The 25001-nt window shown below is 36.4% G+C and overlaps 1 protein-coding gene across 21 annotated transcripts in view; it reads left to right on the top strand.

Moving 5' to 3' along the window:
* The window catches only part of picalma (phosphatidylinositol binding clathrin assembly protein a), a 45749-nt gene that overhangs the window by 2753 nt on the left and 17995 nt on the right, over window positions 1-25001 (top strand). For 7 of the 21 annotated variants that reach the window (XM_079861599.1, XM_079861605.1, XM_079861603.1 and 4 more), the window contains exons 3-16: window positions 11306-11448; window positions 12129-12204; window positions 13499-13601; window positions 13693-13786; window positions 13943-14054; window positions 15301-15407; window positions 15491-15532; window positions 17401-17486; window positions 18264-18387; window positions 18475-18614; window positions 20024-20121; window positions 21721-21873; window positions 23908-23991; window positions 24269-24349. In XM_079861599.1, coding sequence (XP_079717725.1) covers window positions 11306-11448; window positions 12129-12204; window positions 13499-13601; window positions 13693-13786; window positions 13943-14054; window positions 15301-15407; window positions 15491-15532; window positions 17401-17486; window positions 18264-18387; window positions 18475-18614; window positions 20024-20121; window positions 21721-21873; window positions 23908-23991; window positions 24269-24349 — 1443 coding nt within the window. The remainder of the gene's footprint in view (window positions 1-11305; window positions 11449-12128; window positions 12205-13498; window positions 13602-13692; window positions 13787-13942; window positions 14055-15300; window positions 15408-15490; window positions 15533-17400; window positions 17487-18263; window positions 18388-18474; window positions 18615-20023; window positions 20122-21720; window positions 21874-23907; window positions 23992-24268; window positions 24350-25001) is intronic. The other 14 variants (XM_079861594.1, XM_079861592.1, XM_079861597.1 and 11 more) reach the window with 6 other exon arrangements.

The raw sequence follows: 25001 nt of genomic DNA, 5'->3' as shown, positions 1-25001 counted from the left end.
CATGAGCGGAGTGGAATAAAGAAAGTGTTTAGCAGGACTGATATTCAAAATGGTAAGCACGCACTGCTTTGTTTATGGTTTGTGTATCTGTAGCCTGCAGCGTCGGTTTCCCTTTTTGAATGACGAATATATCTGCAGAAATAGACAGTTGTCTCATTTACACGCAAGTCGCAGAACGCGCATTCTAGCTGACAGTCGGCTGTAGTTCTCTCGGTGTGTTCAAGTGCAGTTTTTTACCCCAACGCGAGGCGACAACACAGTCTACTCTCATCAGCGCTAGTTCATCGGCGTCGCTTGGTGTGTTCCAGGCTTTAGACATTATAATACTGACAGACTTTGGAGTCTTCCACAAACCTTATAGTTTTTCAGTTCTTTGGTTAAGGTTCATTTCACAATTAAAGTGAAGAACATGCTGACTGTTAGAAGTAATGCAACATTCCTACTGTGTCAGGTGTTTATTGAAGACTGTGTTGTAATTGGCTCAATCCTGGCAGTGACTGAACTCATGAGACAGTTCTGTCATGTTAACTTTTTATGTAGATGTCATATTTATTGCTGAGTGAGATTTTCTCAGTCTCCCACAGGTGCTGGTGCTGACAGGTCTCATAGAGCCTGAAAGATGCCCAGTGTTCTCTTATAATTCTAAGGAAGAATGGCCTCATTTAGGAGTCAGGACCCATCTTGACCAATTTTAGTCCTGTGATTGTTTGTGACTTTTTTTGTGAGATCTGAAGCCTTTGATTAACTGTTAATCAACTACAGTTTGTTCTTAGATTTTTTTATTTTGCAGTAGGCTATTTACTTGCAGTAAAATGCTTGATTTTTTTTAATCATTCTGGTGTGTGTGTTTCTGCACAAATGTCGGTGAATGTGGCGCCATGATTGGAGTCAAATCAAGGCTGGTGGCACCACCACATCAAGTCTTTCACCGCACACTGCTTGTTTACATATAGCTTTTTGCTTTCGTTCCCATCCTACAGTGCTAATTTCCTCATGGCGAAACTATTTTTAGCTAGGTCTTGACAATACAGAATGGCATGTGTGCTGACAGACAGTTTTTAAAGGGGAAGAGAGAAGTTCTGAACTCTTAGACTAAGTGGAGGTCAGACGTAATTGCCTTACTCCCTTAAAAAGTATGTGCTCATGTTAAGTTCTTCGCAATCATTACGGCAAGAACATTGTTCCACAGTAGACCGGTTACCCTCAGGTTAGTTCCCGTAGCGTGGAGAGTGTGTGTGACGAGGTCTTGTAGGTATTTCATGGCAGAAGTGCGTTCTGTGCCTGGAGTTTCCTTTGGGACAGAAATAGCAGTGTGTTTCACTCTCCTTCTGTTTGATTGAACATTAGATACGGCTCCGGCTCCGTCCCCCAGCCTCTTTGATTTGGGCCGGGTTTCCGGGGTAGGGAGAACATTCCTCTTCAACTACCCTTATTCCTGAAATGACCAGCTGGCTGAAAAATGTCCTCCAATTGTTTCTTCATGTTTTAGTTTAGGACAACATTTTAGGTAAAAACAACATAGTAAAAAAATTAAATAATGCAATTACGTTTAGTCACAAAAATGTCTTATCTACCACTCTAATCTGGTATACAGAAAAATAAAGACACAGTGATTTGATTAATTTAAAAAAATCAGAATGTAAGTTTCATTTTTGGCTTATTGCGAAGTTTGAGTTTACCAATTTAAGACTAACTTGTCTTTATTGCAGAGGGTTGCTGTGCCTTATACAGTCCATTCTTTTATGTCCATATATGGACGTCGACTTCTCTTCCATAATGTCCACCATTATTAGTCAGTAAGGCTTAAGTGTGTTCAGTTGCATTTAGCCTAAGCACAGAGCACTCACTATACTGCTCAAGCTTTACTAAATGTAATGCTGGTTCACATTGGTTCAAGTGTGTAATTTCTTCTCTGCTAGCAATTTGCAAATACTAATTCCCCCTCCATCTGCTAATGACTGGGCAATCGGTTGGTCCCGCCCATAATACAATTTTTGCATGCTTCACCTTTTAAAGGGATAGTGCACCCAAAAATGAAAATTGTCATCAATTACTAGTTTTTTTCCCACAAGGTATTTTTAATGTATAGAAATTCCTCCAGAACAAACCTCATTTGCTAAATTTGATGTAGTCTTTGTATGTGTGTTGATCAATGTTTAATACATAATAATAAGTGAAAAAACTAAAACCTAAATTTAATCTGTCATATAAAGCATTAAACCTCTTCATTTATTCATATTTTTTTTATACAATGTGTTTATGAAGCATCAAAGTTTTGGTAAAATAGACTTTCAGTGGAGGGACATCTCTGATTTTATTAAAAATATATTTATTTGTGTTTCAAAGATGAACGAAAGTTTGGAATGACATGAGGATGAGTAAATGATAGAATTTTAATTTGGTGAACTATGCCTTTAACAGTTATTTAATTTCATTTTAAATCACATGATACTATATTGTAATGTAATCTATTTACAAATTATTGTTTATTTTATTTTTTATATTTGACTAGAAATTGTTTAGATTTTTATAGTGCCTATTTTGCAACTGCTATAATCGTGTGTTTGAATGCATATGTTTTTTATTTGGTCTTTACAGTGGATGGAATTTTTTTTACTGATTCTAAATAATGGCCCATGGATATAAATAGCGTGCAAACTTCCTTATGTGTGCTGAATGATTTAGTGTTCGTAAACTGGTGGATTCAGCATGAGAGATTGGATGGGTAGTTGTTGAATTTATTTAAAGGTGATCATCTCACACATACACACACCACCACCATCAACCGCAGACCTTCCACTGTTGTATTTCCATGACTTGTTGAAGTCATGTTGGCTGGCCTTCCGTGTCCCAGTGCTGCGAAAGCAAGTTCTGTGGGATCAAGGCTTATTCTGGGTGCTCATTCATATGAGTCAGTTCTGCAATATGATAGACGCTTCCTAGAATCTGCCTGAGACCAAATGCCACACACACACACACACACACTTATCTTTACAGATTTAAGATGCACAGCCACTCCTAGCAAACTTTGTGCTTGAATTGATTTAACTTATTATGCGTTTTTCATCCAATAGCTTCATTTCTTACAACTGCAAAGCTCTTCTGGGGAGCATGTAGAAGAATGTTTGAGATTATATAGTGTTTATCACGCAGTGTAGTGTACTTGATTGCTGGTTCAGAATGTAGTCAAAGCAAAAATTATATTGTTTTGTCCGCCTGGTTACTGCTGAAGTTTTTCAGGATGTGAAATGCATCTTGTCTGATGAACAGCCAGCGGAAATCGGATCAGTTTTGTTGTAATCGTAGATTAAAGTGCTCTCATCTTGATTGGTGTTCCTACTGTTTAGTATCTATATTTGCAAATACACACTTAAGCCCAATTTTGAGGTTGAAGTCACGAAAATGGCAGTCTGAAAGCACCCTGAGCGTCTGTGCATCTACCAGGTTTTAGGGCGGGAAAGCTTATGTAGCGTTGACTGTAGCGTTCTCATCCCATCAGCGTGGTTACAACACCCATAAAATGTCATCTGTTCCAAGTTCAACACAGTGACCCCTTGGACCTGTTTTATGGTGTCCGATCTCTCTGGCAGAGATCCACTGTAAGTCATTCGTGTGTGTGTGTGTGTGTGTACCTGTGTAGAAATGTAGCATGTGACCAGAAAGGCTTCAAATGACAGTCGGTTAGAAAGAGTGCTGACTCGCTACCCTGCTGTGTGTGAATGGAGACCAGTACAGCTTTTAGAGTCACTGTTTGAACCTCCTAACCATTTGTAGTTGGCTTTCTTAGTGTTCCATTTCCTAAATTATTGACCCAGTATGCCATTAGCAAAGTGCCTCTTTACCTCACCAGTTTTAAGTGATCAGATATTATGTAACTAGTCACACCAACCCAAATACAGCAGAGATAGAAAGGTTACGACGCCCTCCTTACTGCTTTTTGTGTGATGATGACAGATATTTAGGGCATGAATGGATCTTTCTGTTGGGTCGCACTCACCAAGCATCACAAAACAGTTCCAGAATAAGTTTAGTCTAAACTAGTACTAGTCGGACTGTTTCTTTCAACATAATTTCTGATCTTCATTCATGTTTATTTCATGCTATAACTAGTAGTAAAGACAAAGAGGTGGTCGGTTTACATGCGGAACCACATTGAAGAGCACCATAATGGTATTACCCCTGGTTTCACAGACAAGGCTTAAGCTAGTCCTAGACTAAAGTGCATGTTTGATATGTTTTAATTGAAAGCAACTTGCACTGACATATCTTAAAATGTCAATGCCATTGTTTTGTCTCAAGACGCACACCAGTAATGTATTTTTCTAAGACACGTTTATAAAAGCTACTTGAATCCCCTAATTGAACTAAGGCCTAAACCCTCTGTGTGTGAAACCGGGCCTTATTGTTTTAATTTCATAATACCATTGACAGAATTATTTTTGCACTGAGTTAGAACAGGGAGTTGATCAGCATTCCTGTTCCCAGACGTCTCACAAACTCCTGACTGCAAAGTGTCTTGTCCTGGATGAACCCAGTGGACCATCAAGATACTTCCTGCATTCTTGTAGGCCGCCAACTATTCAAAATCTAAACAGCCAACAGGAAGTTGTTCCGTAAATCAGAAAAATGTCGGGAGCTGATTAGACGGGAGATGTCTGCAGATAGGAGAGTGTAGTGACTTCCATCAAGAGCTGGATCAGGGGAAATTCATGAGTCAAAACTCCTCAAGTCTAATCAGTAGAGTTTTCTTCTCACTGCAAACATGCTACTTCATTCCGAACGTCACTGTCTAAATATGGGAAAAGTCCAGTGGGGAAGCAGTCCAAGTGATTTTAGATTTTCTGTTTATCATCATATTTAAAAAAAAACAAACAAACAAGAAAAACATTTGCTTGTTTGACATTTTGTTCCCAAGTTCACAGCCGTTGATTTTTTTTTTTGTTTTTTTTTGTTTTTTTTTGGCACATCCATGTTTATGTGTGGTGTGTTTCCCTGATTTCTTTGCAGCTGTCTCCTTCATTCTCCCTGTTGATCCTCTCTCTCTCTCTACCTCCACTTCCTCGACATGCTCTGGATTCTACAACACTGAAGTCAAGCCTGCATTCCAACCCAGATATGTTCTTCTTCCTCTAGCCAGTGAGCTCTGTACATGTGGCATTTTTCTTTGCTTTTACTGGTGCTGAACGGATGTTTACCACATGGTCTGCATGGAAAGCAATATTGTCTAATTATAATGTGTTTTGAAAAGTGATTTACACGCAGCACTTAATTATTCTCTTTTATATGTATATATATATATATGTATATGTATATGTTCCTGTGGGGGAACATCACAGCCAGAAACTACAATAGTTTACTGTGCATTAAATGGAAATTAACTTAAATCAAATACAGTTTATTGTGTAACCAAAATGCCAATAATGGCCAGGCAGGGGAAAAAGAAAGTACACATTATGTACTTTTAAATAATAAACAAGACTGAAATACACCGGGACTCTTATTTTGAAATGTCTATACTATTGCGGACTTATCCTTCAAATTCAGATGAGGGAGATAAAATATGAATTCTTACATCCGTCTAAAACACATTACAATAAAGACTATAAAGTAGACATTGTCATAATTCATCAACTCGATTTCATAAGCAATCGCTTGGCATAAATGTGCACTATTCACTGATTGCGAACCACTTTTAATGCAGTCTTAATGCTGTTGCGCGAGCCTGTAGAATGTCCAACAAGCACCGCCTTTTGACATTGCAACGTGAAGTGCTTTTTTATTATTATTTAATTTAAAAAAATAAATAAATTTTAATCATTGCCTTTTGAATTTTAATAATCACATTAGGCTGTATCGCGATTTATCCACCCCCCAAATATAGGACATCTTAAAATGATCATTAAGACTTTTGTTTTACCAGTTCATCTATTGAAGGCTTTTTATGACGTTAAATTTAAGAAAGCTCATCGGAGAGATTTTGACTTTAACATACTATTTGTTGAATCACAGGCACAGGTTACTGCATCTAATCTGATATTACCTGATAACTCTCAAAAGTTCTTCTTGACCAAGTCTTCTGACCCGTGTTATTGGTCTTTCCCTTTCCGTCCAGGTTAGTCTGCAGGTATAGTAGGCCCTTTGTGGATCGTGTTTATGTGATGCAGGGCAGGATAATGTCTTCTATCTGTCTGCGAGTTAAAGCCTTTGAATCAGGGGAGCAATCATTCACTTAATGGTTTCCTGTCCTCTGCCCTCACAAATGGGTCTGCCTGAAGCGGAACAGAGCCCCGATGGAGAAATATACCCATGTCGGCCTCACTATTCTCCATCAGTGTTGGTTTCTACCTGTTTTTTGTCTGTTTCTTGGTCTGTGTGACTTGTAGCCTCCTGCCGTTTGTCCACTTCAGGGATCAGAGAATCTAAATAGCTCCATCATCAGTCTGTTTTATGACTGACCGTTTTAAAGGATTCATGTTGAATCGGTTTCCCTTCTATGAACTGTAGGAAGTTTGCAGCATCCTGTTGCTGAGTCAACTATGTTCTCCTGTCCTTTTCCAAAAAGAAATGTTTTTAAGACTAGAGACCATTATAATGTATTGATGCCATTAAGACTTCAAGCTTGTTGTTGCTCCACAAACATCATCCATCTGTTCAGCTTTGTAAACAGAAAACATGATTTTTTTTCTCATCTTTTTCATCTGGCACACAATGCATTAATATATGACAGTATGTTGCCCAGCCTATCGCTAACATTGAGATCAATGTCCCTTGACAATCAACAGTTCTCCTTGTTAATTATTAACGTTAGTCATGCTCTCCTGATAATGATGTATTATGAAATGCAAATGGGTCAATGACAAATAAGGATGTGTGAGATCTTTTTTCTAAAATGCAAGAGATCTATTTTAAAATGCAAGTGGAAAGTTCTTGAAGTGTAATTGTTAGTCGTTCAATGGATCTCAAAACTAAAGGTCCGTATCATATTACGTTTTTGAGTCATGGATCGGATCATTTTTCCGGTCAGCAAGAAAAAAAAAATTAGGGGGCAAATGTAACTTTGTAATAAAGTTCAAACATTATTAAAGGCAAGTGAACAGTCAGTAGAAAAATAAGAAAACAAATACACTAATTACAAGCATAGATAAATATAACAAAGTTACAAATAAAGTAAGGTGTAACTGTAGTATTTATGGGGCATATATATATTTTGAATTCAATTTGTAATGTATTTTTAATTATCTTGGACAAAATGAGTTTGTCTTGTCATTGACTCAATGCAAATACATTGTTTGTTACCATAAGGAAATGGGTATTTATTGGTGTAGTTTTGCATAGTGTAACCTTAATCATTGGGTGGGTCAGGTCTAAAATAAATGCTTTCTCCATTACTAGGTTATACCATAGATGTGACTTTATACCCATTTTGACTTTCTCTCTTCTGTAGAACACAAAAATAACTTTTTTTTTCCCCCCAATGAATTTTACAGTTAATAGAGACTAGAGCTTTCAGTATTCAAAAAAGATGCAAAAGCGTCTTAAATGTATACCATTTGTGCTCTATATTCCAAGTTCTTCAGAGTTCAAGTAAAACATAATAAAGGTTTGGGTTGACATGAGGTTGAGTAAATGACAATTTAAATTTTTGGGTGAACTATCCCTTTAATATCGACTTTTTCCTTCAACATATTTTATGGATGCAAATAAAGTCAGTGTTGACACAGAGAGAACACTGTCAGTGCACATTATGGAGTGCAACTACTTTGAATATTGCATTATTTACCCTGGAGGCATTTCAGCTTATGAGAACTAATGTCAGAATAACGTGGATATTTTATTAGACAAGAAGTTTGGGATTTTTTTTTTTTTTTTTTTTTTGTGCTTTCAAGTAGGCTGTGCATCAGGGAAAATGTCAGATGCTTTAATGTTCAGGCAGAGCAGGTCACATGACTGGTTTGTTACTCATCATGTGACCATCACATGGTTGGATACACATGACGCCATCAATCATGTCTGTCTCCACTCCAGAGAGATAGAGATACAGACTGGGTGGGTCTACATTGGAAATGAGTCCTACAGATCTCTCATTTCTCCTTTCAAATGTGCTTGTTGGCTACATAAGGGAGTGTAGGGTAAACCCGACAGTGTCTAGTTACCCTGGCGTAGGACGATAACACCATCAAACATCAAGTCCACGTCGTCTTCTGGCTTTGATCTTTCACTTGAGCCCCATGGACGTGTACACTTTCAACGCCGTCATGCTCCGCACAGGCGTTTTGTGTTGGCTCTGAAAAGTCTTTTGTTGTCACGTGGCCAAGCCTTTGTGCAGGTTTAAATGGTGGATGTTATCTGTAAAAGAGAGGGCATTCTGTTGACCACCCATGCTCACTGTGCAGCATATTTTCACATTCCCACTTCAAAAGGCTGCGTATGCACTAATATTGGCTGGCAATTTGTTGGGCAGAGTGTAATTACTTTTTTGTCTTTGAAATGGGTTGTAGAGAGGGGTGGAAGTGGCCTTTTCATTTAAGTATGTCTAGAAGTGGTTTCTATGAAAGCTTGTGCTCACCAAGGAATAAAAAATAAAAAAGCGAATTATCTCAAAATTGTAACTTTTTCCTTATGATTGTGAGTTTGTACATCACAGTTCTGAGTTCATATATAAACTCGTAACTGCGAAGGGGAAAAAAGTCAGAATTGTGAGATTTAAAGCTGCAGTCTGTAGCTTTTTTGGGTTAAAAGTTCTAAACTATCTGCTAATACTGTAATAATGTTTTTAATTCCAGTGGTACTGGTGGATTTCCGTGGGAAATCCGAGCATTTGCGTCATTACGTCACATCTGTACACGAGGAGGGGTCTCGGCTAGTAGGCTATGTTGCGTGTGAGGATGTTGGAGGTGGAGATTTATAGCCTTTTCTCGCAGCACTTGATATAATCAAACTTATCAATTTGATGGCGGATCCAGAAAGGTTCAAACAACAATCACCAGTGACAACTGGAGATTCACCTGTTGTAAAACGCGAAAGACTTCGGAGTGCGTACAGAAAAAAAAGAGACTGCAACCGGCCCATGTGAAAACAAGGATAAATATCGGAAGGGCATTAAATGTAGTCACGCAGTGCTGATGTTGTTAACATTAACAATTTGAGAACAAAGTATAATTTGCACGGTTTGACGTGATACGATAAGCAATCGTTAGATTTAATCGGCGCGATTTACTGCAATGCTTTTTTTCCCCTTAGTTGGTCAGAAAAAAAAGTGTATGTTACTTGTTCAGACGACATTTTCTGGTGAAAATTCTTATGTTGGTCATACTTCCAAAAAGTAGAATCTGTGATTGCGACTGACAATATCCACACCGGCGCGGTGACTGACAGCCGCACATTCTCCTCAAAACATTGGATTCATCCGCGCTGTGCCGTGCCAAGGCACAACGCACGTAAAGTTGATAATTCCGCGAATAACTGCAATTGCAGATTTCAAACAGAGATGGCGACAAAGAGGAAAAACTGCGGACTGCAGCTTTAAACACAGTTGTGAGAAAAAGTCTGAATTATAAACTCGCAATTCTGAGGAAAAAAAGTCAGAAGTACGAGAAATAAACTTGCAGTTGTAAAGGGAAAAAAATATGTATTTTTTGTATTCTGTGGCGGAAACCAGCTTCCATGGTTTTCTCTTTCATTTGATTCCAGAAAACATTATGATGATATATATACCCGTTCAGATCTGATTCCCAGTGGAGAGAGGCTGCATTTGTCCTCCTTCGCCGTCTGTGGGAGGTTTCATGAATGGCATGATAAGCTGCAGCCCTGAATGAGTCTCACAGTGTCGGTGGCGTAGAGAAAGCCTTGAGGGATCCCGCACTTGCTCTCGAAGCGCAGATGGCTGTGGAGCCCAGCCAAAGAACTAATAATGAACAGGATATCAATGCGTGTCTCTCACTCTCACCATGTCAGCTCTGAATGCTAACGCATTGAGCAGTTGTACCTTAGCATCACACACGTTCACAGAGTCAGATGGTTCTCTGGAAACAGCGGCTTGTTTGTTCACTAGGTTAGCCAACTTTTTTTTTAATATAATGTCACTAAATTGGAAACTGTGGCAATGAGTTTGAAGGTTAACAGGACACAGAAGTTTCACGCATCAACCCGTTTTTTTTACACAAATAGTCTTGTACATTTAGTCAATATTTTGTCATGCTAATTTCATTCATTTTCTTAATGCTAATGGAATTATAAGAATGATTGACTAATTTTGAAGGTTAAAAGGATACAGAAGTTTCACGCATTAAGTAATTGTTGTTTTTTTTACACAAATGTCTTTTAGTCCATTTTTAGTCATTAATTTTCTCAATGGCATTATAATAATGATTGAATAATTTGTCAACAAAAATAATGCAAAAAAATGTAAATTAAAATCTTTTTTAAAAATGCTTGTAATTTTGTTGACATTCACACTGGCCAGACAATCATAGCCAATGAGAATAATTTTTTTTAACTTGCAATAAAATCTGCAATGGGATTTTTGACCAATGAACTTTTGTGACAATTTGCAAGTGATAACTTCTGTATATATATATATATATATATATCAATTCAGTAATAAATCCAAGTAAAAAAAGGCTGCATTTATTTAATAAAAAATACAGTAAAAACAGTAACATTGTGAATATTATTACAATTTAAAATAGCCTAACTGCTTTTTAAAAAAAAAAAAATTAAGTAATTTATTCTTGTGACCTCAAAGCTGAATTTTCAGCATCATTCCTCCCGTCTTCAGTGTCACATGATCCTTCAGAAATAATTATATATGCTGATGTGCTGCTCAAGAAACATTTCTTATTAATAGCATTGTTGAAAAAACTTGTGCTGCTTCATATTTTTGTGGAAACATGTTCATTTTATTTTCAACATTTGAGTGGAAAGTAAGAATTTTATTGTTTATCTTTTGTAACATTTTAAATGTCTTTGCTGTCGCATTTGGTCAATTTAATGCATCCTTTGCTGAATAAAAGCAGTAATTTCTTTAAAAAAGTCTTACTGACCTCAGACAATTGAATTATAGTGTCTAGTGTCAACCATTGACCACCCTGTTCTCTTTATATCAGTATCATCATCTGTCATTGCATAACCCATCAGTTGACCACTAGTTTGGACACTGTGTATGCCTTTTGAAGAAATCTGTAATGGAAGGGTTCTAACAAATGTTAACAAGCCAAAACGGTTTCAGTTATTTTGGGCACAAATATAAACACCGTGACAGTTTGAATTATTAACACATTGACCTCCTTCAACTCTCTCTCACCAGATCTGATCCAGTGCACCAACGAGATGAATGTGAACATCCCTCAGCTGGCCGACACGCTGTTCGAGCGCACCACCAACACCAGCTGGGTGGTCGTGTTTAAATCTCTCATCTCTACACACCACATTATGGTCTACGGCAATGAGGTCAGCCACACACACACACACTTTTGTACACACTCTCCACCTTTAGCCTGAATTCTCTAACCTGATGAACCCCTGAATAGCTCACCCGAAAAATTTCAAATCTGTTTTGTGATTCCAAACTCCTTCAATTTTGTTTTATTTTATTTATTATTATTATTATTATTATTATTATTTATTTATTTATTGTAATTACATTTTTATTATTTATTATTTATTTTATTATTATTGTTATTTTAATTTTTTTTTTTTAAAAAACATCCTGGCCACTCTTTTGAATGATTAATGATTCAGAATACCTTCAGAACATAATGAATTAGAACTGAAAAAAAAATTACAATGCTTCTGTGTCATTTTTGACGCTTTACAACCCTAGTCAACATTGAAAAAGAGTGGCCAGGATTCACCTTTTGTGTTCATGGAAGAAAATAAGTCAAGTTTGAAATGACATGAGAAATTAATAACTGAATTTTCATTTTTTGGTGGACTAATCCTTTAACTGTTGGTATTTTCAGCAGTGTTTGATCATAGTTTTGTATTAGGGCTCTAGCTAAAGCATTTAAACAGCACATGTGCCACAGTCAATCAATTTACCCTTGTGCCTTTGACAATACTATTTGTTTGCATTGTGACTAACTTCAGAATAAATTGCAACATGAACTCTTTGTTCTTCATGTTGACAGAGATTTGTACAATATCTGGCCTCCAGGAACACATTATTCAACCTCAGTAATTTTTTGGACAAAAGCGGGTTACAAGGTAGGTGTTTTCAGCCCGACACTTCATTAATCATTCTGTTTTTCCAAACACATTGCAGCTGCATTATCTATTTTCATAAGCAGCCAAATCTATGACAAATGCAGAAATGATGAATATTTGAGGAGCTGACAGAACATGGGCTGCCTTTTCACAGTTCTATCATTTTAGTGTTAGTCATGGTCAGATGTGGTGTTGGACGGTCTGCAATGGAAGAATTCTCTCTTTCTGTTTGTCTGTCTGCTCTTCTCTCCCTGAACTCCTTTTTGGGACCTGTTCGGCAACATGGCCGACTTTCAGCTTAAATAAAGCACTAGTAGTTTTATTTACCCAAGGCTTTTCCCATGTTAAGAAGCTGCCTGGCAGCCAGCAATCACAGGAGGCAGCAGGGGAATCAGAGGAGAGTCTTTCAAGAAGGACTCTGGGCCCATTTTCTCAAAGTGACTAGAACTTCCTGGCTCAGAAGTTCTTTCTGAGGCACCCTGCAGTATTTCACCTTGATCCGACATTTTTTTTTTTTTTTTTTTTTTGTCATTGCTGGGCATTTTACTATATGCATGCGTCGTGGCGCTCGTGAACTCACATCAGAGGCCTACACAGAAGAAAATGAATAGTTGAATAAAGTCTTTATTTTTGTTTGTTTTCGCGCACAAAAGTATTCTCGTCGCTTGATAAACTTAAGGTTGAGTCACTGTAGTCACTTGGACTATTTTAACAATGTCTTTACTAACTTTTCTGGGATGGCAGATATCGATTACCTAGCAGCCTATGAAGGAGTGAGCCAGCTCTCAGATTTATCAAAAATATCTGAATTTGTGTTCCAAAGATGAATGAATTATGTCTTGTTCTCATTTGCATAATTATTGTAGAAGCTGTATTTGTAATACTTTTATGTGTTGTATCTTTTGGCTTTAGTATGCTTGTATTTGAGCTTATGACTAGCGGCATAGACTAGTACACATCATGATGACCTGTCATATTTAGTAGAGTCAGATAAAGCTTACGGGTTCTAGGCTGTGTCATGCATTACACTAACCCTATGGAAACCGGAATGTTTTTTCCTCTTAGCAATACAAAATGAGTCACAATCATACTGAAATATTGTGCTCAGGATTCAACTGAAATATTGTGCTCAGGATTCAACTGAAATATTGTGCTCAGGATTCAACTAAAACATCAAAGACACACATTTTTAAATATCTAGAATCAGAACAAAAGAATATAGTTTGCTGTATGACTAAGTTCAACAACCCGAGTAGCTGTGAACTCAAGACAACATGTTCTGTTCTTCGTGCAGGATATGACATGTCCACCTTCATCCGGAGGTACAGCCGCTACCTGAACGAAAAGGCAGTCTCATACAGACAAGTGGCTTTTGACTTCACAAAAGTAAAACGAGGGTAAGTCTATTTTCTAATTATTAAAGAGAAAGTTTATCCAAAAATGAGAACTCTTTACTGATTTGTGTGGTTGTCGTTTTTGTTGTCAAAGGGCGGATGGTGTAATGAGAACAATGAACACAGAAAAGCTCCTAAAGACCATCCCCATTATCCAAAACCAGATGGATGCGCTCCTCGACTTCAATGTGAGTTTGTGACGACAACAGCTAGACTTTGCTACATGTCCGCCAACAGCTTGACCTTTCGTCAATGGTCTTTTCCACTTGTTTCTGTTGAATTATCAGTTCTTGCAGCATAATCGTCCCAAATCAAATTCAGTTTGGCTTGTTTTGTGTCTGCAGGTAAATGCCAATGAGCTCACAAACGGGGTCATTAACGCCGCATTCATGCTTCTGTTTAAAGATGCCATCCGTCTGTTTGCGGCCTATAATGAAGGGATCATCAACTTGCTTGGTGAGCTGTTATCCTATTTGAGCTTTCAAAACTCACTGTGGGCTGCCCTACATATTGGCTTTTTCCAGTTATCTTTGCTGTTGGTTCCTGTTACAAAGACCTTTAAACTTACAATATCAACCCACTCATTGACAGCTGCATAGGACTCTGACCTGACACGTCACTCAGTTTTATGACGGCTTGTTTATTGCCTGAAAGTTGTAGCTCATAAAACAAACCCTTCGTGTACACATCGGTAGTCTCAGAATTTATTTTTTGAGCCAAGTAAGATCAACATTACTGTTAATGGCAGTAAAACTGAGCAAATTTCAACTTGAAGAGATGATTAGCAAGAGAGTGTGATTAAACTTGGTTATCCAGACCTTGTGATATTGTCTCATCAAAGATTGATCATTTGATGTTGAGAACGCAGAATTTAATTACGAAACATTAAAGTTGGGTTGCACAAGTAATCAAAATAAGATATGACTGAAATGAAGAAAGCCTTTTTTTGTAACTTGAATAATACATATATATATATATATATATATATATATATATATATATATATATATATATATATATATATATATATATATATATATATATATATATATAAAAAAAAAATCATGATTAACAAATAATTTATTTTATTCATTAGACAATTACAGGTATATTTCAGGTGAATGGGTTCCAAACAGAAACTGTGTACCGAGCCAACTAAAGTGCAGCAAAAAGAGATCTGAGTCCATTTTCTAATTCAGCAACAATGTGAATGCAAAGAGATCTGTGTACATTTGTCTGCAAAAGAGGTTTTGTTCAGGTCTATTAATTCAGAGCCAAGACATTGCTTTCTAGTTAAGTGTTTGCATGGCCTGTTGAAGAGCTGCTGTTTTATTATGAATTAATTTTGCCTTATTTTGTATGTATGATATCTAAGCAGCAGCAATATGAGATTATCATATTGCAGTTCAAATCGCTACTGCAGTGTTTGTTAAAACAGCAGCCCTACTTAGAGTGTTTGTGTTGGATGGCTCTATACAGTGGCTTCGGCATTCGTTGGCTTCGTTCAGTGGTAACATGTTGGAAGAGAGTTTCTGTGAGAGACTGACACACTAGTGAGAGCTGCTTCGGGTCATGTTGTGATGACAGATGCCAAGCATAACTCGGCCTAGTGAAGTCACGGGGTGAAGCAAGCAAGCCCCCTGAAAATGTGGTGGGAAACGGAAATCTAAAAATCTGACTTAATTCCTTTTCCCATCTGCAGAGAAGTACTTTGACATGAAGAAAGCCCAGTGTAAAGAAGGCCTGGACATCTATAAGAAATTCCTCACTCGAATGACGAGAATCTCAGAGTTTCTCAAAGTGGCAGAGGTAAGATGGTGTAAGCCAGCGTATATAATGAGCCAATATGCATGGGGCGCACATTAAAAAAAAAACTTTCCTGCTCATTACAGCAAGTGGGAATCGATCGAGGGGACATACCAGACCTGTCACAGGTGAGGACACAAATATATTGCCCTTGGGTTTGAGGAAAAACTTACACTGACTGACTGTCTTCCCTTTCTGCCTATCGGCTACTTATCTGTCACTCTTCTTCCTGCAAGACACGGCTTGAGCTCCACAGCTAAACTTAGCACGGCTACATTAGATTCAAATGAGTGCGGGTTGTAGAACTCTCTAACCTGCAGTTACCTAGAAATCTTAATACTTAACATGAGTTAATACACGGAAAAGTCATCTGAGAGTTCTAGAACTGCAGCTAATTTGCTTGTGCAGTGCTGCTGCAAACCGCTGGTGCATGCGGACATCTCTGCATGACACTGTGGGGGAAACTATTCTAACTGTCCTTAATGCTCGATTCATACAGCACATAAAGGTGTCATACTGTAAACAGCTTACAGGTTGGAAACAGAATCAGGTTTAGGTTTGATTTCTTTTGTTTTCTGTTTTTACATGTTTGTGCGTTGAGGAGACCGTATTAAAAAGAATGTGATTCATTTTGTAAGATTGCAGAAGGGCAGAATCATCATTAATATTAAGTGGGACAGGTTCCCCTCAATATTCAGAGGTCGTGATCAGTTAATATTAGTTTTTCATTTAATGAAAAAAAAATAAACAAAAATGGCACTATATATATATATATAGAAACTTTTACATTTGCAAGCTCTTTGGTTTTTTTTTTTTTCTGCTTCACTATTTTGCAGTTTCTGAAATACTCTGAAAACAGCTTTGTTAAACTACCACCTTTATATTCTGTATCTTTCCTTATCTTTCGTTTTCAGTTTACAGTTTGTGTAAGTACCTGCATCTCACTCTCTTCTCTCTGTGTTTCGAAGCCTTTGGCTTGTACCTTTGCATGCAATCTGTGTTTTTGTACAGTAGTGATTCTTCAATTTGGGGGACATTCATATTTGTCGTATGTTTTTTGTGTCTGTAAAGTATTTAAATATGTATTTGTAAAAATGTACAGATTTTCAGTTCATTCAGTATTTAATTTCAGTGAACAATTTATAATTTTTGTAATTGATAATATAGCATGACTGTACCCAATATTTCGTCATTATCATCATGCCAAACATTTTAGAAAACATTTTTTCAAAAACAAAATAAAAGGTTCTATTTAGGTATAATGGGATGAAAAGTAATGAGAAACAAATGATTCATTTTAATCTGTGAGATTAATCTGTCAGTTCCAAACTAATCAATTATTATTTATTTTATTTTTTTTATAATTTTTTATAATTTTTAATTTATTTCTATTAATCTCTCTTTTTTTCTTCTTTTTTTAAAAAGAAATTAGTTTGTTTATATCAAGTCCAAAACTTATTAAAGGGTTCATAACATTAGAAAAAATGTTCCTTGATATTTTGACATGTAAGAGGTCTTTGAATCTGAGGATTATGTTTGTTTGGAGCATTTGACATCAGAATGTTTTGTAAATTAGGCAATGTAATGGAGAGTTCGCAAAGAAACGTTTGCTAAAAGAGAAAGCGGTCCACTGTATTGGATATGACAGCAGCTATATATTTGTATTTTTTTGTGATATAACCAAAAAAAAAAAATGTCATTACCACTTGAAACTTTTTCTCCAAAATGTGACTCATCAAATTGTAACATCATTACCATAAAGTACAACATGAAAAACTTTCAAAACCTAGTGGAAGGTTGTTCATAGTTAGGTCCTTAGGTTTTTTTTTTTAGGATGTGATCATTTTGTATACGTTTAGTTTGTCAAGATTTCATGTTGTTGAACCTGCCCCCAATTGAATGATCACCCGTACTATATGTTGTGTGTGCATATTTGTTCTGTGGTCTGTGACTGTGTCCTGGCCTGTAAGATAATGTAATGTTTCCATTCCTCCAGGCCCCTAGTAGCCTTCTGGACGCCCTCGAGCAGCATTTGGCTTCATTAGAGGGGAAAAAGGTCAAAGACTCCACAGCCGCCAGCAGGTACAGTGATTTGCAAGCAGTTAATTTTGAACTTTCTAGTGTGTGAGGGGGTTGTCTTCTTCATGCTCTGCATTAATGCATGGATCTGCGTCTGTGGGAGAGGTGTTTCAGGGAGTTTTGTGTCAGGTTAAAAAAGTTCTGTGCAGTTTTTTAAAGTAAGGGGGATTTTCAAAAGTGTTATTGATTTTTATGCAGACAGCAATATAATACTGACATTTAGAAATCGTATTTACCTAAATTCACAAGATATTGAAAATGTGCATGCGTGTATTTTGGTACAATTTCATTTATTTTGGGTCTGTACTGATCATTACAAAAGTGAAACTTCTTTCTTTTTTAAATATTAAAGCTTTCTTTTTTCTCTCATATTTTGCACATGTAATAAATATTGTAGCTGTTTAATTATTAGTTGTTGTTTTTTTCAAGTAGAAGTATTGCTATCTTTTATCAGGTCATAAATGGTACATCATTTGATTAACCATTTCATTTTCTTATTTTATTCAGTGCTACATATACTTCTAGGACAATCAGGTGTTTAAACTAAGTTGCACAGGAATTTGATGACTTGCAGTTTGGATGTAGGCTAAAAAAATGCAAGCTTTGCTAACACTGACCCTGGATTTCCACAAAAAGAGTCAAAGTTGGTTCCTGTAGCGGAAGCAGTAAAAATGTGCTCTGTGCCAATGCTAGTAGCGCAGATTTCCACGAATGCAACCCTTGTGTTTTCAACAGTGGCATATTTACTGTATAAGATCCTCTGTCTGTCTTTCCACTCAGAGCCAGTACGCTGTCCAACGCGGTGTCCTCCTTGGCCAACACGGGTATCTCTTTCACCAAAGTTGATGAGAGGGAAAAGCAGGCTGCTCTGGAGGAGGAGCAGGCTCGATTAAAAGCACTTAAGGTACGTAACGACCATCTACATCAGGTTTTATAAAAAGCATACACGATCAACAAGGCAATTAACCCGTTTGGTTTTTCCAACACCAAGGAGCAGCGTTTGAAGGAACTGTCCAAGAAGCCCTCCACATCCTCCACGACTGCAGCATCACCTGTTTCAACGGCGACGGGAACCATCAGTACCGCCCAAGCCATTGACCTGTTCTCCACATCCAGTAGCTTTGCTAACAGGTAATAGTTTTATATATTTACAGTTTGGGGTAAGAATTTTTTTTTTTTATTTTTTTTTTTTTATGAATACTTTTATTCAGCAGAAATGCTTTAAATTGATCGAAAGTGACAGTAAAATAATTATAATGTTACAAAACAATTCTGTCAAATAAATGTTGTTCTTTTGAACTTTATATCCGTCAAAGAATCCTGGGAATACAATGTATCACAGTTTTCAGAAAAATATTAAGCAGCACAACTGTTATCAATATGGATTTTTTTAAAGAGGAAATCTTTCTTGAGCAACAAATCAGCATATTATGATGATTTCTGAAGGATCATGTGACCCTGAAGACTGAAGGCTTTGCCGTCACAGGAAGAAATTTTCTGTTTCTTAGAAAACAGTTATTTTAAACTGTTATATTTCATATTGTGGTTTTTACTGTATTTTTGATCAATTAAATGCAGCCTTGGTGAGCAGAAGACACTTCTTTCAAAAAAAAAATGTTTTTTTTAATTCTCACTGACCCAAACTTTTGAACAATGGTGTTTATATGTATCTGTACATTTTTGTCTACTTGTTGAATATAATTTGAATTGTTACACATCATTTGTATTCTAATATCATTTTTATATATTATTTTATGTTTTGATTTTTTTTTTTATTCTGTACAAGTTGAAATATGTCACATTGTGAAATATTGGGAATGCCATTTTATGTTGATTTTAAATAACAGCAAAGTTCAAATGCTTTTCAGCTAGTTAGATTGTGGGCAGAACTAATTGCTGTATATTTAATGATTGATTCCACAGTCTTTCTGTTCTGATGATACACGGCTGGTAGTGATTATTTTCCCAGTTGGTGCATAAGTGCACATGTGCAATCGTTTGGCATCAATCTTCAGCTTTCAGTGTTTTATTAGGGCTCTATGCAGGACTACACAGTGACGGCAATTTAAACTCGGCAATTACGTTTCAGGCGTATGTGCTTATAATGATGATGTCATCCAAAGAGCAACGGGGACATGCATTAATAATGGTCCTTGCTAAGGCGAGCATCATTTATTACTATTATACTTGCGGTTAGAGGTTTGTTCAAATCAGATTAATCTTTGCTGTCCTGAAACTGCGTGGCTTTGTGTAGAAGAAGAAAAAAAGAAAAAAAAGCTGTTTAAAATCAGGCTCCGGTTCTCTTGTTTGTGCTGTAAGTGTGTGAATTCCTGCCCAGACAGGATTTGGCTGTGAAGGAGGTATTGATTGCATGTGAATTTCCCCTCAACTCCCTAAGTCTCCACTTTAAGCACTTCAAATCAACATGCCAAGTTTGTCTTTCCCATATAACTGTGAAATGCTTGGCGCTTCGACTGCCGTTTAATGGAAGACATTAATGTGATTCGTGTGCGTGTGTTTCTGTGTTTGTCTGGCTCCAGTACTCCGAAGGTGCCGAACGATCTGTTGGACCTGCAGCCCACGTTCCAGCCCTCCCTGCCTCTCTCCACCGGCCTGCCTTTAGCCAACACATGGGGAGGTGAGCGGGTCACACCACAGGAACTCACAGATCTGCATTAATATGTATCTCAAAGAAATCGAGCTTACATCAACACGGTCTTCTCCTCTGAAGCAATGAATTTTCCCTCTGGATTTTTATCCTTGAGGAAAGAAGCCATGTTCTTGTTGCATGCATCTAAATAACATCTAAACTGTTAAATGAGGGGCTAATTTTTAACCAAAAGAGCTGATAGGCTGTGTAACATGATATTTAACATGATGGAACTGATGTAATATTGGTTTCCGATATTAGCCAGGCAGATCCAGAAAAGGCCTGCAGCTTTCAGTGTTTATTGAATTATACTACGTAAAACGCGCTCGGCAACTTTTCCTGATGTATTATCTTGATGTGAGTTGAAGCTCGTTGGAGTTTCAAGCAGGCTTTACACTTTTCAACACCAGAGTGATGTCATGTCCTACTGCATTTAAAGGAATAGCTCACCTAAAAATGATAAATCTGTAATCATTTATTCATCCCTATGTTGTTCCAAACCCATATGAGCTTCATTCCTTGGAACACAAAATGAGGCCACACTTCTCCTGGCCACACTTCTCCATGATAATGGGAACAAATTTAAACTTGGGTTGTCACACTCCAAAAACTCCTTGTAAAAGTGATACTTTCGACTTGTTGAACATATTCCAAGTCTTGGAACAAAATGTGTGAGTAAATGTGAGTTTTCATTTTTGGGTGAACTAATCCTTTAATATTAGGTTAACATATTAACAGTGAAAATGACATCTAGAAGAGGTATACTGAGGTGTTTATAGATGATGTTGATTTTCACATTGGATTTTGGGATATATGCAATATACAACATGAATTTTTTTTTTTTTTTACTTTTTTTATTATTAAATATTTTAGTAAAATAAAAAAAAGCTGCATTTCAGCTGTAAATTTGTACTTGTACAATAATATATAATATGGTGTGTATTTTATTTATTTAATGTTTTTTGTATGTTTCAAATCAGGCTAAATGTTTACTTAAACTATGGCATAGCCAAGTTGTACAATAATAATGATGATAATAACATTTTTTAATAACAATAATATATAATAGAGTATAAGTATTTTAAAATTTTAAAGCTGCAAATCAGGCTTAAGTTTTATTGGACCTTATATATAACCAGTTAAAACGTTTTTATGGATTTGCAGCTTCAAAGTTTGAGTAATGAGTAACAATAATAATATTTAATATTGTGTGCATAAATATGTATGCATTTAATCATTTTAGTACAACTTTAAAGCTGCAAATCACACTAAGGTTTACTCAATGTATTTGATTACCAGTCAAATACAATTTTATGCTTTCTAATGTTTGTCCTGATTCATTTCTGTCCATTTAGCTTAGATGCATGATTTATGTAACATATACATTACAACGTGTGTCAGATGTCTCATTCAGTCCAGTGCGATGGTAGTTTATTTACATCTGAAAGCATTCAAGTCTAGACCAAACAGACTCCACCTCATTTGTCTGTTAGTCTCTGTTTGCATGTTCTTTCTCTCTTGCTCTCTCTCTCTCTCTCTAACCTCTTCTTGTTATTTTCTGTTTCTGTCTTGTCTTTGGCCGTGTAGATCCTTTCACGTCTACAGAGGCCGTTGACGACTCCATTCCAAACTTAAATCCTTTCCTTACAAAACCTGTTGTTGATCCTGTCCATCTGCCTGTTGTGTCTTCAGATGCTGTTAGTTTTTCCTCTAGGACACCCAGTCATGAAATGTTCGGTGGTAAACGGCTGTTCTTTTCTCTTATATAGTGCACTGTTTGCTTTCTTTCGCCTGCTGCGTGCTAGTCTGTTTTCCCTGAAACTGAAATTAAATTTCATATACTAATTAGTTAAATGGTATGTAAAAAAGTCTGTTAAGCATTTAAATGTTTTATATAGAATTACACAACAATATTTATTTAATGTCACTATATATATATATATATATATATATATATATATATATATATATATATATATATATATATATATATATATATATATATATATATACACACACACATATAGTAACATTAAATAAATATTGCTGTGTAATTCTAAAACATTTAATGTATATATAATATAATATAATATATATATACACACACACACACACACACACACACACACACACACACACACACACACACACACACACACACACACACACACACACACACACACACACACAGTAACATTAAAGAAATATTGCTGTGTAATTCTAAAACATTTAATGTATATATAATATAATATGAGCGTATATACTTAAACTATGGCATAGCCAAGTTGTATATATATATTAACATTAGGATTTTACTTTAAGGGCACTATTTTAACGATCTAAGCGCATGGTCTAAAGCGCACGGCACAAGCGCACTTAGGACGTGTCCGAATCCACTTTTGCTAGTTTATTAACGGTAAAAATGGTCGGCAGATGGTCTAAAAGGATTGTCTCTATTCTCTTAATGAGTAATGGGTGTGTTTTGGTGTAACATGCAATAAACCAATCAGAGTCTCATCTACAGGACAAAGTGTACGTGCGTTGTGGACCTATGGCGCACATTACTAACTCGCTCATTAGATAGCAAAAACATATATTGCTCCATAGACCAGGTTTCAGTTGGTCAATGGCACAGTCTATTTCAGTCGCCTCGAAATAGCAACGTGCCAACAATGCGCCCAAACACACCTCGTTTTCAGACCAGCACACCCATGGGTGCAAATGCATTTGCTATTTAAACAACATGGCGCAGGATGTGATAAAGATAAGCCTGTGTCGGGCTGAAACTAGCAAAAAACACTTGCTTCGCACCTGGCGCCGCATTGCGCCGGGTCTATGATGGGGCCCAATGACTTTATTACATGCTTTATTAATTGCTTTTTATTTATCGAAATAATATATAAAAAAAATAAATAAAAAAAAATTCATGATTGGCATATGTACAGTATTTTTCAATTCATTGATACACACAACTGCAGTGACAAAAAAAAAAAAAAAAAAAATTCCATTAGTGGATATTTTTAAAAAATCGATAAAGTCAAGCGCATTGCATTGTGGGATACGGTGATTCTTGCAGTATACTTGGGTTGTATACTGCACTTTTTGGCAAATGTAGATCATACTAAAGTATAATTTATAAAATTGTCATGTGCAATATATGCTGCAGAGATGGTAAGAGAAGTATGCTATTCTGAACACAGCTTAGGTTTTGAAAAACAGCCTGTGTGTGTTTGTTTGTGAATGTGTGTGTGCCTTTCTATGGAAGTTTAGCTTCTGTGAGTTTGTTCTATGCTGAGGACATTATTTATTATGTTCTCGGAGCGAACAATAACATATTTGAGAGAGTGACAGACAGATGTTTTGTTGCCACTGTAAAGCGTGTTTGTGTTTGTACAGCTGTAATATGGGGACTTAGCTTCTATGGTCTAGTAATGCTGGTCTAATATGAATAAATGAGTGTGATCAAGAGTGAGAATGGCTGTTATCAAGTACAAATTAACTGCTTAAAAATGCATGTGCCCTATTTGTGTTTGGTGGTCCTTTTTGCCCACACTTAACCTCAGATAATTGCTTTTTATATGGTGTTTTTTTTCTTGTTTTTTTTTTTTTTTTCCTGTATGGGTCTGTATGATGGTCTCTGGACCACCTTACCCAAAAACCTGCTTGGTTGTGCTTTGCTGCCCTTTTCCTTTACCCTTTTCTATTTCTCCCATCCTTAGAGTGTTAAGTTTTAAAGTATTTCCCAAATGTCAATTTCATTTCTTGGTTCTCCAGATAATTACAATCCCTTTATTGATTCGAGCAGTTCGGTTGCGTCACCCGTCGAGCCCTCTGCTCGGATGGGCTGCTTCCTCTCAGGTACAGACGTCCCAGTGTGATTTATGTTTTCTGACCTCAGGAAACATAGTGACGTTTTTTTCCCCGTGGTTTCCCCTCTGAGTGCTTTTTACCTCCCAAAAAAAAATTTAACGACGGTTTTGTTTTATCTTCACCCTCTTTACTTAAATATATAGTATGCAGGCTTTATATAATTTCTTTCCTGATATTATTTTTGCTTCTTTATTGCATATTCCTGTCTCACTTGACTAATTTTCCCATTTCTGGCTCTCCTGTACTTTTATTCTGGGCCTGTCAGACTCGTTCTGCTCTCCGGCTGCCTACCCTAACACTCCTCTCTTCCACTCTGAGCCCTCCGCTGTAGCTGGACTATTCGGAGGTAGGTGTCGTCCCTCCAGCCTGTCTCTATCTTTCTGTTTCCTACAGCGGTCTCTTGTCCTTTTTTGTTCTATTCGCAGGTGGGCTTTTGTTGAGCTAGTAGGAACAGGTTGGAAGTTGTTTCAGACATTCGGCTCACAGTTTCAGTTTGCAACGCGTTTTCAACCTTTATAATGAACATAATTGTTTTTAACAGGGTTGCCATTTTAATAGTTTATCTTAATTTAGTCCAATTAATTATCTATTGGAATAGTTGAAAATAACAATTAATCAGTGTAATAAAGGAATCATTTTTCGCAGAGTTCCTCATTAATGTCACCTTCAAGTCAATGGTATTCTAGTATTATGTATATGCTTTCATGTATGTGTATGTATAATTATTATTTTTTAAAAGCATGTATTTGTTAATATTTAGAATTTTTTTTAATCTTATTTTTAGTCTTTGGTAATTTTTTATTTGGTTTCAATTAGTTGGCAGGGCAACATTTATAATTTTGTTTCTCATCTAATGTTTATATTTTATTTTGCATATTTAATGTAATTAGTCTAACTATCACAATTTATTTAATTAAATTAAATAATAAAAAAATAGAAAAGTTAGGATAATATAAAATCTAGTGACTTTCCCTATTTTTATTTATTTATTTTATTAG

The sequence above is a fragment of the Squalius cephalus genome, assembly GCF_949319135.1.
Source record: "Squalius cephalus genome assembly, chromosome: 24".
NCBI lineage: Eukaryota > Metazoa > Chordata > Actinopteri > Cypriniformes > Leuciscidae > Squalius > Squalius cephalus.
The sequence above is the reverse complement of the archived record's forward strand: the minus strand, read 5'-3'. Positions and strand labels throughout refer to the sequence as shown.